Raw genomic sequence first — 17945 nt, 5'->3', positions numbered from 1 at the left:
GAAAAATTTTGAACTTTTATTTTACAGGAGCTTTAAAATATATATACCCTTATATAAAGATTCAACTTAAAATAATTCCTCCTTTGCATTTTACAACTTTCCTGCTGCTAAAGGGTATCTACCATGACTGCAACTGTTACTGAAAAGGCTATATTTCTGTTAGAAGAAATCTATGGAGGAGTGGGGGAAAATGTTGGAAAATTCTTTTGACTTCAGCACAATAGTATATTATCCTTATATTCCTGGTTAATGCCTGGTTTTGTACCCTACACTGCTTAGTGCAAATGCCAGAAGTTAGTGTGGCCTTGTCTTAACTTCCTATGAGTGTGATTAATAAGTCATGTTCCGCTAATACTTCCTTCTTTATTTGTGTTAGTGATTAATATTTACTAGTTGATATATTAGCTTTGAGAACAAGGGTCGTGCATCAGACCAAAGAATGATGAGAGAAATACATAATGACTTGATGACATATTTGACGTGTTCTCAAGGAGAGAAGATTCACCAGAAGATCAGGAACCATGTCCAAACAAGTCCATGGAAATAGTTAACATATAGATGTATTCAAATATGGAATGTATATGTATTTGTTTCAGAAATATAACCCAGTCTGTTAGGTTACTGAGCATGAATGCTTTGAGGAGAATTCCCTATGCCTCCAGGAATAAGCTGACATTAAAGTAATATCAGCTTTCTAACCTAACTAATTGGATTGAGAGTTTACTTCCCTGTTTTCAGTGACACGACTGTAGAGTGTTTTGTTCTGAGAAGCAAAGCACTTCTTAAACAAAAAATGTAGAGTCAGGTTAACTTAAACCTGTGGTATTAAGTACTATTAAGAGTTAAGACAGTTTTTAAAAATAATATAGATGATAGTTAAAATTCTGGGATTATCCTGTCATTGTTAGAAATGTAAGTTTTTAACATACTCGAGAATGACAATGCCCATTTTAGTGGGCAAGTAGCACTGCAGAACATCAGTGAACAGAACGTCTCATCAAGAACAGGAGTGATGGATGTCAGATAAAATGGGGACTTCTGAACAGGGAGTTATTAACCCATCAAAACATCTATAATGAAAGAATTCCTAGAAAAGATTTTGAAAAAATGTATCACAGTGTATTATTTATATTTATTGCATTGGGACCATAATAAATGTTTTGGATGTTATGATTGTTTTTTCATGGTATCTTATTTGTTTGAGACATTGATTTGTTTCACTTGTTCTCAGGTGCCCTGCAAACTCCTGTGCCCCATAACCAGCTCTTACAGTTCATTGTATACAACCTGGAAGATCATGGAGCTCATGAAAGAGAAGTCTGCAGTTACTAAGTGGCTATCTTCAGTGAAGTCACTACTACCTTTTAGCAATCAAATACCTGCCCATGTTTTTCTTTTGTTGGCTTATCTATTGATCCAAGAAAATGGAGACAGTCTTCACGGTGTGCTCCAGGCTACAACAGAAATAGCCAAGGCTGATTGTTCTCAGGTAAAGATTTATTTTTACTGGTTTGGGATTTTTTTCAGGAGTTGGGTTGGATTTTGCAGACTGAGAGGAGCAAGTCTGCCATAGCTTCATGATGCTAGGTCCAGCAAGTGGCAAGGCTGCATCCCCAGTAGGTACAGTATCGATCTCTCCAGCAACAGTGCATAGATGGCCAGTGTGTTGAGAACATGCCCTCTGGCTCCCAGTCTCACCAGCTGTTGGCATCTCAACGCTGCAGTTTCTGATGGAGACTGCCCCTCATCCTGCAGAGATGTGCGCACGCCTTGCTCTCCTTTGTGTGTCACTTAGAGCATAATATGTATTATGTCTCTCTTTTGGAGTATTTTGTGGTTGTTTAGACTTAGGAAGGAGGCTGGCTTATTTGTTGATATTATCCAGGAAGCATGAAAATACAACACAAGGAAGCTGAAAAGGGGCTACCAATAATTTCTAACTTCTGGTGACCTTATGAATTATTCTCTATGTTCTTTTATGGTTACTGGAAGACTGCTAAGTTCCTTGTGACACCTTTATTCTTGCTTTTTTGAAATATGTGCGTAGTCTTTGTCTGCTTCAGTACTGAATTCAAGCTAGAATTATACAGGATGCTTAAATTTACCTCCATAATCTGGAAAGATGAAGGGGATTATATGGAAACAGTAATGTAATGCAAAGGGCATTGTACAGAAACAACCATACCTTATCTGTAAAATAGGCAAGAGAGAAGTGTTGATTCATCTTTAATTTATGCCATAAAGACAGGCTTGATTTTCTTTAGGATTTTAAAAATTGCTTTCTTCAAAGGGTTTGCATGTTCTACAGCACAAAAATTTTAAAAAGTTACAATTTTGACTGTATTATTTAAGTACATGTTGGAAATCTGGTAGCATAAAAATTTTATCTCCAGGAAAAACAAAATCCTTTAAGGAGCAGACAGGTTAGAAGTAGAATGATTTTGCCAGAAAATAACACTTTTTACCTTCTACAAGACATTTAGACCTCTTGTTGAGAGGAAGGGTGCAGAGCTAATCAATGAAAAGGGAAAGAATGTAAAATTTAGAGGTAATGAAAAGTGTGATCTGACTATGACAGTGTGATCCTAAGCCAGGACTCAGAAATGAGTCTTCCAGATACATTTCCTTATGTAACTGAGACAGGTTTTTGAGGGAAGACACTGACACTAAGCTCAAGGAAACTTATAGATGCTTTGTTGGCCTACTTTATTTTTTTCAAAGTAGTTATTAAAACTTCAGTTTCTCACTTAGAAAAAACCTAACTGTGCTCAAAAGTCAGGAGTAAGCAAAATGAGTTGCACTTCTATGTAAAAGCAAAGCTGAACTGATGTAGAACCACCTGGGTATCTCTTCTTTAACTTAGTTTTTTCTTGAAAATGTTTCTGTAAGGTTTCAAAATTATTAGAAGTGGTACACCTCAACTCAACTACAAATAGTTTGACATGTCCACTAAATAGTTTTAACTGGGGATCCAGGTCCCAGTCCTTGTAAATTAATTATTCTCTAGGAAAAAGGTAGGTAAGATGTACATCTGCCCTGTTGTGGGAACCTTTCTTTGTCTTCTGATCCAAGCTGCTGCCAGTAAGACACGTTTCTTCTTGTGCCTAGCTAGATGTGTATAAATTATCTCCAGATGCTCTGGCAGTGGCTTTCGGGTCTTGTGGACTATCTCTAACTTGTTTTGTTGCATTGGGTCTTTGAGTGGGATGATGAATCAGTGGCATATTACAGGAAAGGGAGGAATAATGCTTTGTTTATTAACTATTTTATATAGTTGCTCAAAATGCAGTTTAACAGTCATACAAGAAAAGCAATAACTTGCTGAAAAAATACCACTGAAGTAATATGGGACCTGAGCAGAATGGCCTGAAGCCTGACTGTAGGGAATGACTGTTGTGAATTTCATTGGATTGATCTAAAATAGCTCCACTGACTTTAAATGAACAGGTTTAGAGACAAAGCAAAGAACTAGTCAGCAGAATTACAGAAGCTTTAAACAGATACAGGGAGAGTGATTTAACCTGAAGCTATTAATGTTTAGCATTATGTGAGTGGGGTTTTCTGCGTTGTTTATTCTTATTTTAAGCCAAAGGTTTTGTTCACTAATACAGCAAGTAAGATTAATGGACAAATTCTGTTGAGCTAACTATTGTGGTCAGACTACCTTAGAATTAAGAAACCTTCCTTAGAATTAAGGACCTTCATGAAAAAGTCCTCCCTGGCACTGGGAAGTATGGCTTGTGCCCAAAGGCAATGAGAAGATGAAGTTCAGACTTCATAATATGTTTTGTTTCCCTAGCAATCAGCAGAAGTCCTTGGGAATGAGAAACTATAGCAAAAATGCAGAACTCAACCTGATTTGTTGAGACTTTCTTACTGGCTCACATTTTGTCAGCTGATAAGGCATGTAGATGGAGAGCTTTTAGTTTTTAAAATTACTGTGGGCTTTAAAATACTTTTCTGCAAAATATGTAATGTACTTGCGTATCTTTGTAGTAGTATCACATAAAGCAATCAGTATAACTGGTAATATAGCAGATGTTCTGCTGAATAGTATTTGAAAATTTGGTATGGGAAAAGTAGTGTGCTTCTTTGGGGTGATGTTTCTGTTCCTAGTCCTCAGTTAAGTGCAATCAAGGACACCATATTCTCCAGTTAGCAATATTTAATGCATTTCTAGCTTTTAAATGATGTGTTTTACTCCAAAAGGTTTTAATGCTTTGAAACTTGAACTTGCTGTCTGGCTCATTTGAACTTGGCATCACCTGGCATCTGTCTTGCCTCTGACAAGTTATTTTAGTTCTGAGTCTGCTTAATGGCTCCATAGAGATTATTACAGTGTAGCACTGCACTGAAAGATTATCACATTGTTTCTTGTGGGTTCATTGCTCTCTCTAAGGCAGAAGAATTACTGTAGACATTTCTCATCTTTCTCTTGCAATAACAGTACAGCTAGAGAGAGCGCTGCATGGAGCATATAACTGATAGCTTTAATAAACTCAGTCAGCGGTGTGATGGCAACTAACATTAACATACTGATGGCAAAGTTATTCTTCAGAAATTGCTATATTTGGTTCTGTGTTTTATTCAGTTCCACAGAAATAAATGGTGCTTTATAAAATATGGTGGAAGTAAGTGGTTGGAATGTAAGTCAAGAAAGTGAAAAACTCATCATAACAAACTTATTAGACATTTTGCATCTTCAGTTCCTTCCTAAGGGTACTTTCTGAAGGATGCTGTGGGAGGTGGTGTGCAGCATAGTAGTTAGAAGGCTGTTCTGAAGAAGTCAGAGGACAGGAATGGAAAGAAGAAAACAAAAAGTGGTTGTTAAGCCCAATCTTATTTTTAGACAGTCACATCTATATTAACTTGAATCTGTTCCTTTGGTGTTAGGGGCACTTCAACACTCAGTTTAAAGCCAGATATTTGTAACAGGTATATTCTGAATACTTTGAATCATGTCCAAATCAAAGTAAACGTGGGCTAGACATTTACTAGCTACTACTTCAGCACTTAATGTTGCAGAAGTTAAACAAATAAAGGGTAAAATTAAGAAGTGTCTACTTTGGAGCCACTGAATCACCTGTACTCCAGCAGAGTATATAAAAATGCTGAGATGTCATGGTGAAAGTCATAGCATAAAAAAAATTGTGTGATGGGGTTTTTTGTTGTTGGTTGTTTGTTTTTTTAGTGATCTAGACAGTCACAGAGTTCTGCTGCTAGTGAAATTCCATTACTTTGTTGTTCACAAAGGGACACAATTGTTGTGGCTGTGGATATTGAATTGAAAAGCCACAGGTGATTCCCTTGCAAAATCCAGTTGAAGAATTGTGTTTCAAAACAAAACAGAGTCAGAAAGAGAGATTGCTTTCATGTTTATTCCAATTCTTCAGAGTTCACAACAGTAGCTCCCATTTTCACACCAAATTGTTGTTTTTATAAGGAGTCTATTATCTAAACTGATGGAGCAGTTAAAATACATCACTGGGTTTAATTATTATACCATAATTGCAGACATTGTTCTGGTTCTGCTTTATTTTTGTTTCAGTTCTTTTTTTCCATTATCCTCTCCATGAATGGAGGCTACAGAATGTTTCTCTACATGTATCTCTTCTTTCCCCACTGAGTAAAAGCCTTTTCATGATGCAAGGTAATGGTTTTAGCGGAAACATTTTGGAGTAGTAGTTCTGGACTTTCACTATAGAAGAAAGCCCAGAAGAATTTTCTAAAGGCTGAGGAATGAGGAGTAGTACGTGGGCTGTTAGGCGTTCTGAAGTAAAATTCTCTGCACAGGCTGCAGAGACACATGAAGGACTTAATTGGTCTTTCTAATTGGATGAATTGTCTTGTGCAGAAATTGTTATTACAGTCTATGAAACCCTTGCTGTGCTGCAAGGAGAAGAAATTAAATCATCTGACTGAGGTCACTGGTGGATATAGCACAAGAATTATTACTGTTATTTGAGGATTATGAGTCTATAGAGGACATGCATTCTTTATGGTCTTTCAACTGCTCAAATGAACTATTTTAGTGGTAAATGGCACCTTCTGGGAAGTTCATCTGAAGATGCATTATTTTCTGTTCTTTGGGGTTTGGGAGTGCATTAATATGCAAAAATGTAAAATACATTTTTATTCATGTAGAAAACATGTTTAAGGATATATTAAACAAAATTGGTCTTGTTCAGGTGGTGCCTCATGCTTTTTTTTTGTTAGATTCATTATGCAAACTTTAGCAAGTAGCAGTAGGGAAAGAATCATATCATAGTCTGAGCTTGTGGGCAGACTCTTCATGATTGTAACTTATTGATTAGGATCCTGCTAGAGTACATGAAACTTTGAAAACCTAGCTTGTGTTTTCTAAAAAGTGCTTCTCATTTTTGAGATAAATTTATTTTATAGATTTATAAAAAAAACTTAGCTACATTTATGCAGTTATCTGAAAAACTTGTTTCTTCATTTGTCTGAATTGCCCAGTAGTTTTGTCTTGTTCATTGAAGCAAGAAATGCCAAAATACAGTACACTTTCAGAAATCTTCTCATTTCCCCATCTTGCCTACTGGACAGCTAGGTTGATGGTTATCTGACCAAATTCAGCCCAGAAATGGAACCTGCTATTCTCCCTTAGCTTGTGCTTTTTGAAAAAGAGCAGTTGTCCTGTAGCTCAGGAAAGAGAAGTCAAGCCACCAAACGGCAGAGAATGCTTCTAAGGTGTATTTATTATATAATATCCTTTTGTCTCACATGTTTAGTTTTATTTTAAAAGGGAAAATTGTTGAGAAATATCAGCATCATTTTTGTGATGCAAATCAGTTTTAAAACCAAAAAAAGTGATGTCAAAACCCATCTTCAGATTCCTAATGGCAGTTTTGACCTAACTTTTGCATCCTCTGGTACCAGTGTTGAAAGGCAGCATGGCTCCCGTTCTGAAGCTGGTTCCTGCCTACTGGGAGCTAGTGAATTATCATATCAACTTTATGGACCTTGATGCCTTTGATGAAGATGTAGCATAAATTTAATATTGAAATTAATCTCTGCATTGTTTTGTCCATTATATGAGGGAGATGGAGAGAGGAGCAGCTTTGCTGTACCAGAACATTTTGGTGTTTTCCTGATCTTGCTATTGAAATATACAGGACAAAACAAACAGACTGTAAAGGATAATACTTTTCAAGAGGTTTCTGACTGTCTTTACAGTAGCACATGTGTAACATTTCCTGAGAATTTTGTAAATCCAACTTACTATCTGTTTACTAGGTGGTAGTGTAAAAGCAATTGTAGAACTTTGATTTAATATATGTTTACTACAGAGTAAACTTCACAGCAAGGTAATTAATGTAGACCTGAAATGAGATTTCCCAGCCAGCTGCTTAAGGCTGGGCTTAAGCAGAATGACTTTAGAGGGTCTGAATGCTATTATAACTAAGGATTATGAATGTCATTTCTTTAATATCATTTGGTTTCACTGCTGATGTGTAGTCCAGTGTAGCTACAACTGAAAAAAATTTAGGAAGTAGTCTATTGACTAGAGAACTAGCTTAAGATGAAACTGAGTTGCCCAAGAACCTGCCTCTGCCAAGAAGGAGTAACATGGCAAGAGACGGGAAATAAGCAACTTAGGTAAGGATGTTGATCATTGTAATGTCATCTTTACTGCTGTCTTATATAGCCTATTTGCCCAGCACAGCATTTTAGGGTATGATTTAAAGAATTGACAAAATCCTCTTATGCTCTGAGTTGAGAGCCTTCCAGTTAGTCTGCTGCATAAGAAACTTTTTGGATAATTTTATTAGAAGACATTTATTCCTATTAAACATGTTAACAGTTGTATGAAAAGCTTATGTATCAGTGAATCGGTGGAGGAGCATGTGTGACCTCCCTGAGAATTTTGAAACTTAACATGGTGATGATGCAGGTTTAATGTTTACCTCTACCCCAAAGATAGCCAATGCCCACTGCTTACTTATCACCCTGAAGTTTACCTTGTATCATTCAAAGATTTAGGTAACAGTAAATCACGTGATAGGTTTTTTTCTTGACACTCAAGGTACAACAGATGCCCAGAAATAAAACTGCTTTCCTCTATCAGGTCTCCTATATTCAAGGAAACTTTTTGTCTACCTGTATTATTTGATTTCTGTGCAACCTTCCCATTACCCTAAGGCTTGATTTAACCAAAACAGGTTCTTGCTGGAAGAATGTTGAGCCTTTGGCACTCAAGTCTTATTTTGAGCTCTCTTTAATCAGGAACTATTTAGTTTTCTTCCTGTATACTTATAGACATAATTTTCTCTCAGGCAGTGCTGTTGTCTCTTTAGCATGAATAAAGCAGGGAAATACAACAGCAGAGACTAGCTTAAGCAAATCATTACAGTTAGAGAGTGCGAAGAAAAGGTTGGGTAGCAAATTAAATATCATATTTTGAGTGCAGATTTCACTTCTCTGTGTTTCAATATTAATGCAGACATTAACATTTAATCTTATTGCTGAATTTTGCCTGGGACCAGAATTTACAATAATCAATTCTGCCATGTGCTGGAGAAGTGGTATAACTTACTTCCCTCATGCCCTTTTCTGTTTTAAAGCATATAATGCCATCAGTGTTTTCAACACTATTTTGTTGACAAATCATTGCTGACAAGGTACTGTGAAGAAATTTAGTTCTAGCCTAGCCAAAATCAGGACACAACAGAAGCTGCAAAACTGCTCAACTTTTCTTAAATCCAAAAGTTTGAAAGGAAAGGAAAGGAGGTTGCCAGTGGGAAGATGCATTCAGTTTGGGTGTGAAAATCTGTTCAAATGAATACCACCCTAAATTCTCAGCCTCATTTAATTGATTGTGCTTTGAAATATTGTTTTAAAGCCAGTCCTTTTTCTAGGCAGGTGATGATTGATTCTATAGAAGGTAGACGACAATTTTGAGAAATAGAAAAAGAGGAAGACTAGTCAATTCCACAAAAATCCGTTTGGTTGGGTTTTTTTGTTTTCTTGGGGTTTTTTTGTTTGGTTTTGGTTTTGTTTGTTTGTTTGTTTATAAAGGGATTTATTCTATTTAAGGATATCAAATCCTATTTGGAAAATGGAAAAAAGTAATGCATTATAGTTTAATCATTAGGTGGTAAATGCAGATTCCAGAACATAGTTTAAGTCTGTGGAAGCACCAGTTCACCATTGCTGAACTGTAAAGATAATGATGACTTGTAGAACAAACATTATTTTTTTGGTCTCTGACTTGGAACCAGAATAGAGCCAAGTATGCAAAATCCCGGAGCAGTTGAATTATTAATTATTATTCTTCCTGTGGATTGAGACATATCTTTTTACAGTGAAAAATGTTATCATCTGCTCATGTAAAAATGCATGTTGAAACAAATGTTGTAGCAGAATTTTCCATTGCTTTTTAACCAGTATCTGTATAAACCACTCATATATATATATTTATATATATATATATATATAAAATATATAAATAGCATATATATTTGTGTATTTCTGCATGTTTGTGTTTTAAGTAGTAATAAAAAATGGCATCATGAGTAGATTTAATTTAAGATTAAGTTTAATCACACAGTGATAAGAAGATGCACAAGAAAACAACTGTAGCACCTGCTTGTGTGAAAATACAGAAAATCTGATTTAAAAGGGAATGGAGATATGTGAGTCTCCTTTATTGTAACTTCAGCAGCAGCTCTCTGGAAGTTTTGTACCATATAGTAAGAATACAATAAATTATATTGTATTATGTGACAGGTTTCTCATATATGCAGGCAGAAAAAAATACATAAAAGTTGTGATTTTCTAATATATAGGGACAAGTTCATTGTCTTTTCTAAGGTGTCATGTTGGCAAATTTGGCAAATTTCAATTTATTTCCTGTATTTGTTCTATTTTAGGTCCCAAATCTGATCCCTGTTCTGATATTTAAATTGGGAAGACCTTTGGAGCCTGCACTTTACAGGGAGATATTGTATACTTTGCCTACACTTGGTGTACATAAGGTCAGAATGAAAGATTTTTAGTAAAATGAAAACTGTATCAATAAAATGTCATTAATTTATAAAAACTATTTAGACTGAGCAGTGTATATCTTGCTTAACTGATTTTTAAGCTTTTGTATGACTTCGTAGTATTTTGGATGGGATATGATATTTGTTTTAAAGTTAAACATACATTACACTTTACTGTCTACACCATATGATCATTATATATGTCATGAGAGTATGCTCTTGGACTTGTTATTTGCTAAAGTTTTTTGGAAAATGGCTTTCAGTTTATTTCTGATATTGCATTTAGATGTTTTTTCCTGATTGTACTTGACTGTAAAATAATGATTTGTACGTTACTCTTTGTTCTTGGACATATAAATAACAAAAACACTTGGTTAAAAATTTCTTTCAGATTTGTGTAGCTCAGATTCTACGTGCCATATACATGCTGGGGAGCACAGCTAAGCTCAGAGCAATTGCCTCACGGCTGATGACATCATTATGGGAAAGACAGGTTAGAAACTTCTTGTAGTGTCACTATAATAAGTTCAGTTGAAAAACTTTATTACCATTAACCAAGGAAGAAAATAATTGTGGAACATTGCTTCTACTAGTATGTTGCTATCAGCACTATGAAGTAAATGGTGTTAATGGTGTCTGCAGTGATCCTCTAGTAGAATATTTAAATAGTATGTCTTTCATGGAACTTTATTTTCATTTCATGACATCTCAAACTGCGATTAGAAAAAAAAAAATTGTTTGAAGGATGACTTTCTGCTTTTCATTATATGCAGTAAGAATAAGGTCTTAGTATTGTGGTTTAACCCCAGCCAGCAACTGAGTACCACACAGCCACTCACTCACACCCCCACCCACCAGTAAGACTGGGGAGAAATATCAGAAGCGTGAAAGAAAGAAAACTGTTCGTTGAGATAGACAGTTTAATAGGGAAAACAAAAGCTGTGCAAACAAGCAAAACAAAACAAGGAATTCACTTTGCATGGGGAGACAGGTGTTCAGCCGTCTCCAGGAGAGAGATCATGTGTAGTGGTGGCTAGGGAAGACAAATGTCATCAATCCAAATATCTCCCCCTTCCTCCTTCTTCTCTCCACTTTATATCCTGAGCATGATGTCATATGGTCTGGAATATCCCTTTGGATCAGTTTGGGTCACCCATTCTGTCTGTGTCTCCTCCCAACCTCGCTAGCATCCAACTTCTTTCTCAGCATGAAAAGCAGAAAAGGCCTTGGCTGTGTGTAAGCCCTGCTCAACAACAGCAAAAACATCTCTGTATTATCACCGCTGTGTTCAGCACAAATCCAAAACACAGCCCTATACCAGCCATTGCAAAGAGAATTAACTCTATCTCAGACAAAATCAGCACAATAATTTGCTTCTGATTTTTTTAAAGATGCAATAGAGACTTGGTCTACACAAGCCAGTTCGATCTCAATGAAGCATTAGAGATGAATAGTGAAAAAAATCAAAATATGGTATGCAATAATAAAAATGAAAGTGGTATGCAGAAGTCCTTTAGAAGTGCTACCAATTGAAAATCCGGTCGTGCTTTTAAAGGTGTGATGATCATTTGAAATGAAATCTTTTCTAGGATCGAATTTATCCAGAACTGCAGAAGTTCTTGGCAATGTCTGATATGTCCTCTGTGTCTGTTGACAAAGATGCTCAATGGGAAAAGCTGATTGCTAAAGCTGCTTGTATAAGAGATATATGTAGGCTGAGGTAAGTGCAAGTATTACCTATCTTATATCTTTGTAAGGGAAAAGAGTTGTTTTCAGAAAAGCTGCATCATTATTTTTCTTACTCTGTTACGTTAATTGTGAGTAATATTTCTCAAGTTGAGGCACTGACTCAGGCATTGCTGATCTGAGCAGCTACTAAGTTTGGGGTTTTGTATTATGACTAATAGAACACACATAAAATACTGTTAAAATTAAGTGATCTTTATCCTGGAACAGAAGATGCATCTTATACTGGTCCTAGATAGAGACTTCAGGCATAACACTTCCAGATTAGAAAAAGGGATAGATGACAAATAGAAGAAAGAACTAATTGTCTCTCTTTTGATCTATTCAAAGAAAGATAGAATTTTTTTTCTGAAAACTGTATTTTGTCTCATGTACATTTTTGGTCTTTATTCGGGTATAGTACCACAGAGCACTGTTGTGCAGGTCTAACTGGATAATATATCGAACCTTTCCAGCTCTAACAATCCATCAATATCAGTACTTGATAATAATTTAGAGTTCCTGTAAAGAGTATTTTTAAATGCATTAGTATTTACTACCTGGTTTTATGTGCACCATATCATCTTTTCTGTTTGTCACCTATCTTGAGTTCCAGTTTTTGCTTTCTTTCTTGAAAGTCAGCTACTAACAGCTGAGCAGATTCAAATCACTTTTAAGTATCAACTAAAAACAAGTTCCTAAAGAAAATACCTTTTCTTTTACCTGTTCAACCTTCTTCCATTTTGCCAGACAATGTTTTTCAATAAGTTTTTTTAAAGTGAAAAGAGAGAAATTTCTTTTTTTAAAGTGAAAAGAGAGAAATCTCAATGCACCCATAGAATTCTTTTTGCGAGTTAAGTGGTATAGCTGGAGTTCACGTGTATGCACATTTTTTATGCATTTAGAAATTATTTTGAAGAAAGTGTGAACAAATAGATAAGTCACAATTTACCGTGCATATAAATCACCTACCTGATACCATTTACCAGAATCTCTTACAGAGGTAGTATGAGGAACTGTTGAGCACCTTGCCACCCACAACCCAATAAAACTGAATGGATAGTTAAAAGACTGGAAAGCTAAAGCAGCCCATACAGTCACCGAGGGAGAGACAATTGGCATTGCAGCAGAAAAAAAAAAAAAAAGAAAAGGGAAAACATAGCTATCTGATGTAAAAAGGACAGAAAATATTTGAATATTTGGTGCCAGAATCTCCCCCAATACACAGTAGGGACTACTTGCAGGAGACTGCAACAAAGAATCATAAAATAATGCATTTGGACTTTCATTCTCTGTCCCTTCTTGAATGATGTAATCTTTTACTGAACACAACCTACTTAGACAAAACCTTCTACAACTTAACCACTCAATGATCTTTTATTTGGAACTTGATGGCTGCTGATTTAATTCCCGATGTCACTCAGCCTTTAGAGCACTCTGTCATATCCTCCTTGTATGGTTTTTTTGTGTGTGTGAACTCCCAGTTCTAGGCAGTTTTAGTTGTTGCTTAAATAAAACCAGCAATTAATAAATTTTTGTGTATAAATTATAACGTGTATGTATGTGTGAATATTGCCTTCTATTTTCTTTTTTTTTTTTACTTTAGACCATACCAGCATGGAGCAGACATGTTGGCTGCAATTTCCCAGGTATTAAATGAATGCACAAAACCTGATCAAGCTTCACCCGCTGCCATAGTATTACAGGGTCTACGGGCGCTTTGTGAGGCTGAGGTAGGATTAAATTGGCTTGTCCATGTGTTTTGAGTTTTCCTTATGGTCCATGAACATTTTTCCCGGTTGGTTCTTTTTTTAAGAGTGCATTGAGTTGCTGCAGAATTTCTTTTTCTTCTGACAAATTTAATTCCTCTCTTCCAACATAAGTTAATAGTTCCTGGGAAATTGTACCATGACTTCCTACAACAGCAGATCAGCTGTTGGTTCTTTTTTTAAGAGTGCATTGAGTTGCTGCAGAATTTCTTTTTCTTCTGACAAATTTAATTCCTCTCTTCCAACATAAGTTAATAGTTCCTGGGAAATTGTACCATGACTTCCTACAACAGCAGATCAGCCCTTCAGTGCATGAGCTGAAATTTTAAATCAGCTTTGTAGTTTACTGCAAAGACATCATTCTGTGCATCTTTCCTTGAGATTTGAAAAGGAAGTCTGTTTGGTACATAATTTTGATTGGCTGAAAGACAATTAAATAATGTAATTTTTGTATCTTCTTACTGGTCTATCCTGCTGTGTCTTGTTCATAGATTGTACCAGATAGACAGTAAAATCACTAGCAGCTGGGAGATTTACCATAATGTGTTCATTGCTTACTGATGAAGAGGGCAAATAAGCTTTGGGACAAGCTGCCCAGAGAGATTGTGCTGTGTCCTTCCCTGGAGATTTTCCCATTCCTTTTGGACACAACCCTAAGCAACTGGATCTGATCTCATTGTAACCCTGCTTTGAGCAGGAGGCTGGGCTGGAAATATCCTGAGGTCCCTTTGAACCGAAATAGTGATGCTACAATATCTCTAAGCTAGGAGACAAGGCTCTTTGTTTCCACATCACAGACGGTGATATCCTGGTATTGTGATGCAGGCACAGACATGCTGTGAATTTGCTACTGACAAACTGTACTATACAGGCCATCAGAGTAGTGAACTAATTATATCCTGCAGGAATATTTGATTACCCATTCTCTGCCAAACAGCAATTTTATGTTTGTCCGCTGCTACACTTCCACTGCAGTGTTTACTGCAGTAACGCCAGCTATTGCCACATTATTTGAAATCACTCAGCAGTTAAAGAACAATATAGCGAATCATCCATAGATATTTGTATTCAGTATAATTAAAACCCGTCATACAATGGCTGCTAAGAAACAATTTATTTAGGGTAATTTTTTGTTTGCCTTTGGTGTGAAGTTTGGCACTTCTTAAGGTCACATAGATTCTTTGAATGCTGGCCTTGGTATTGAATGTATTTTCCCAGGCTGGATTATATTTAGACTTTGTCTTACAAAGAGGTAGGGTTAGATATATGATAAATTTCACATCCTACTATAATAGCCTCATTTGAGAACAGATGTATACTGTACCACTGTTGAGGACTGGAAGACTAAGACTGCTCAAGATGGAAGAAAGAAAGGAAGGAGGAATGGATAGACTTAGTGGATGTTACCAATTTTTCCTGTCCAAATTCGATTCGCCTTATTTCCCCAACTACAGTGTAATGTTCTGGGAGACCTAATCTACCACCTAGCTATTCTGAAATTTTAACAGGGAATTCTCTTGTGGTTTGGCAAGCTGGGTAACCATTTGGGTTAAGTAATTTAATCTGTCTCTTATTTATTGTTTAGACTGTAGTGCGCAATGCAGAAAGGACGTAATCGTAGACATTGGTTTTGTTTTGGTGTTTTCTCTCTCTGCGACTGACTTAAGGGAAAGAGATATAGTCTCCAAGCTTTTCCACTCGCAGCTGCTTAGATGTAGGATTTTAGACAGCACCAAACTTTCACTCAGCTTCTCAGCTTCTGAACCAGAATAATAAATTATGTTTTCATATGTATAGTGTTGACTCGGTTGATGATGGAACCCTATACACCATGTGGCTTTGCCAGGGTTGAGTTCTGAGAGTCTCAGAAAGGTTCCTTTGTTAAAGTAATGCGATAACAAAATGTGCTATAACATTGATTTCTTTTTTGGTTGACTCTTGTGTAAGAATAGTTATCCATTCTGCTGACTGCAGTAATTATTTTGTGTAAAGACAGTGACCATTCAAAGTGCATCCTACATGAATAGTGTTAAGAGTATAACAGCTTTTGCAGGACTTGCAAGAAGGGCTAGCTGCTTCCTACCCCCTCTTTTTTTTGGCAGGTGTAATATAAGGTCATTAATGAATAATGCACAATGACTTGCACATCAAAAATGGAAAAAAATCACACAGTTCTTGCCAGATCACATTTCCTCTTTTTCAGCATGTAATTTTTTTTCCCCACAGTGATTTCATCAGAAGCTAGTATACTTCATTTGAAGATATCCTGGCATCTAATCGATTTCATGTATCAAGTACAGTATTCAAGCCAAGAAACATTCAAGAATAAAATTTCTAACATAGTGTTTAAATCCCCTTTCCATTGAAATGTTGTTGTTCTCTATTTTTCTCCTAAGATTTCTCACCCTTTTAGGGCCGTAGGATACTTGAAGCAGATGTTCTTTGTCTCTCCTCAGCATCCGTAAAATTTAGCTTTTAGTTTTTTCCCATCTAGCATTCAGTGTTTTGTGGAATGGCAAGCTTGCTATTTTAAAATCAGTTTTTTGAAAATACAAGAAAACATAAACATAAATCAAAATGTATTGTATGAAAAGCACTGTGTGATTGTTGATATCTCCAGATGACAATGATATGTTAATTTGAACAAACCAGAATGAAAAAACCCCACACAACAAAAAATGAAAAAAGACTTAAGAACTTGTACCAAAGTATGACACTAGCATGTCTAGATCTCTAAACACACATTTTCTGCATAGCACATATGCTTTTTTTTCAGACAGTAATTGGCATACCAGTGTTGTAAAGTTATCTTATCTTGCTAGTTTTCTAGAGTATTTTGCATTTTTAGAGGACAGCTTTGTAGAGCTGAACAGTGTCTATGGAATCACAGGACTTTTCCTTGGGGATTCATAACTAGCAGATAAATTTCATCACAAGATATTTATCACAGTTGCCCATTCCTCCAGGAAGACACCATGTCAAGGTTATTACTGCTTTTATAACCTTTCTTTATTTACTGTGGGTTTTATGGGGGTAAAGTACCAGTTTCCCACTGTTCCCATCCCCCTGTTCCATCATTTTACAGTACATCATTTGGTAGGAGTTTTCTGTAGGACAGCTGTTAAGTTGCAAGTCTAGAAAATACCATCTGAGAAGTAATTGTACAGTCTTAGGCTAAATCTGAAACTTCTGATAGGATGCTGGCTATTTTTAAGGCCTCTTTTCACCTCTTAGATGAAGAGTATGGAGAGTATGTGTGTTATTATGGAAAAGAATGAAATTAAACATGCTTGGCTAGCTAATGATTTGTTAGTCTTCCTAAATTGCAGTATCAAATCCCACAAATGCACAACTTCTTTTCTCTACATATTAATACATGTTGTTTCCAGACAACTAACTCATTACAAATTTAACATTTCTAGATAGTTAAGGAGGAGCTTCCAGTGTTAATAGACATGTCTGTCTTTCTGAACACTGGAAGACCTTTTTTCTTATTCTTACAAACAGTCTGTTTTGAAAGAATGGAAAGAGAGGTATCATTTTCCCTTGGAATGTTACCAGATGAGGTCTTTCTAGCCATCAGTGGTTGTTACCATAGAAACACATTCATGGGTTTGCTGTTCCTGAAATGAGTTCAACTTGAAATGCATCTTTGGTTTTTTAAACTGCACCCTGAAATGTGTTTTGGACTTACTGTAGTGATTGCTTAATTTGGCAATTACCTGCATTCAGAGATACAAAACAGTCTGTTTTGAGCAGAATAATACTATAACTACCTTTCTCAATGCCTTTGTGGAATATCTTCATAAACATACCTTTATTTGATTTCATTGTGTAGATCAGTTTGTATTTCTCAATGTCTTTGTCTTCTGTTGCTTTGTTGTAATTTTCCATGCTGGAAAGACATTTTCATGGTATTTGCTCAGAGTTTTAAGTCTTGATTTGCAATTTTTCACTTTGGAAGGCTGAAAATTATACTTTGCTTTGCCATTGCTATTTTAAAATTTTTGTCTAGACTTTGGTTCTAAGCATACATGGTTTGGGGTTTTTCTTTGTGTTGTGGTTCTGTGGAGTGGGTGGGGTAGAGTGAACAGAATTATAGTTTCTTGGGGTTTTTGGTTCTATTTGTTGATTTTTTTTTTGTTATTTATTTGGTGGTATTTTTTCCCATTTTATACTCTTTTTGTTGCAGTGGAGCCTGAAATCTGAAAGACAAGTAGTAACAATAGATAAATTACAGAATTAATTTTAGATACAGTGGCAAAATTCTGTAATGTTAAGTTCTCCGCGGGTAACAACATTAAGGTTTGATGAAACAGTCCATGAAAATTACTTAAGTTTTCAGGAAAATACACAGCTTGTTACCAAGAGAAAGCCTGGGTGACTGAAAACATCTCACAAGGAAAAAGGAGGAACTTTCAGTATCAATATTGCTGTCTAGCCA

The 17945-nt window shown here is 35.9% G+C and overlaps 1 protein-coding gene across 1 annotated transcript in view; it reads left to right on the top strand.

The window, feature by feature from the left end:
• FOCAD (focadhesin) overlaps positions 1-17945 on the top strand; it is a 92143-nt gene that overhangs the window by 30142 nt on the left and 44056 nt on the right. The window contains exons 12-16 of the mRNA XM_066568792.1: positions 1232-1489; positions 9894-9998; positions 10399-10500; positions 11597-11727; positions 13339-13465. Coding sequence (XP_066424889.1) covers positions 1232-1489; positions 9894-9998; positions 10399-10500; positions 11597-11727; positions 13339-13465 — 723 coding nt within the window. The remainder of the gene's footprint in view (positions 1-1231; positions 1490-9893; positions 9999-10398; positions 10501-11596; positions 11728-13338; positions 13466-17945) is intronic.

The sequence above is a fragment of the Molothrus aeneus genome, chromosome Z (assembly GCF_037042795.1).
Source record: "Molothrus aeneus isolate 106 chromosome Z, BPBGC_Maene_1.0, whole genome shotgun sequence".
Taxonomy (NCBI): Eukaryota; Metazoa; Chordata; class Aves; order Passeriformes; family Icteridae; genus Molothrus; species Molothrus aeneus.
The sequence above is the reverse complement of the archived record's forward strand: the minus strand, read 5'-3'. Positions and strand labels throughout refer to the sequence as shown.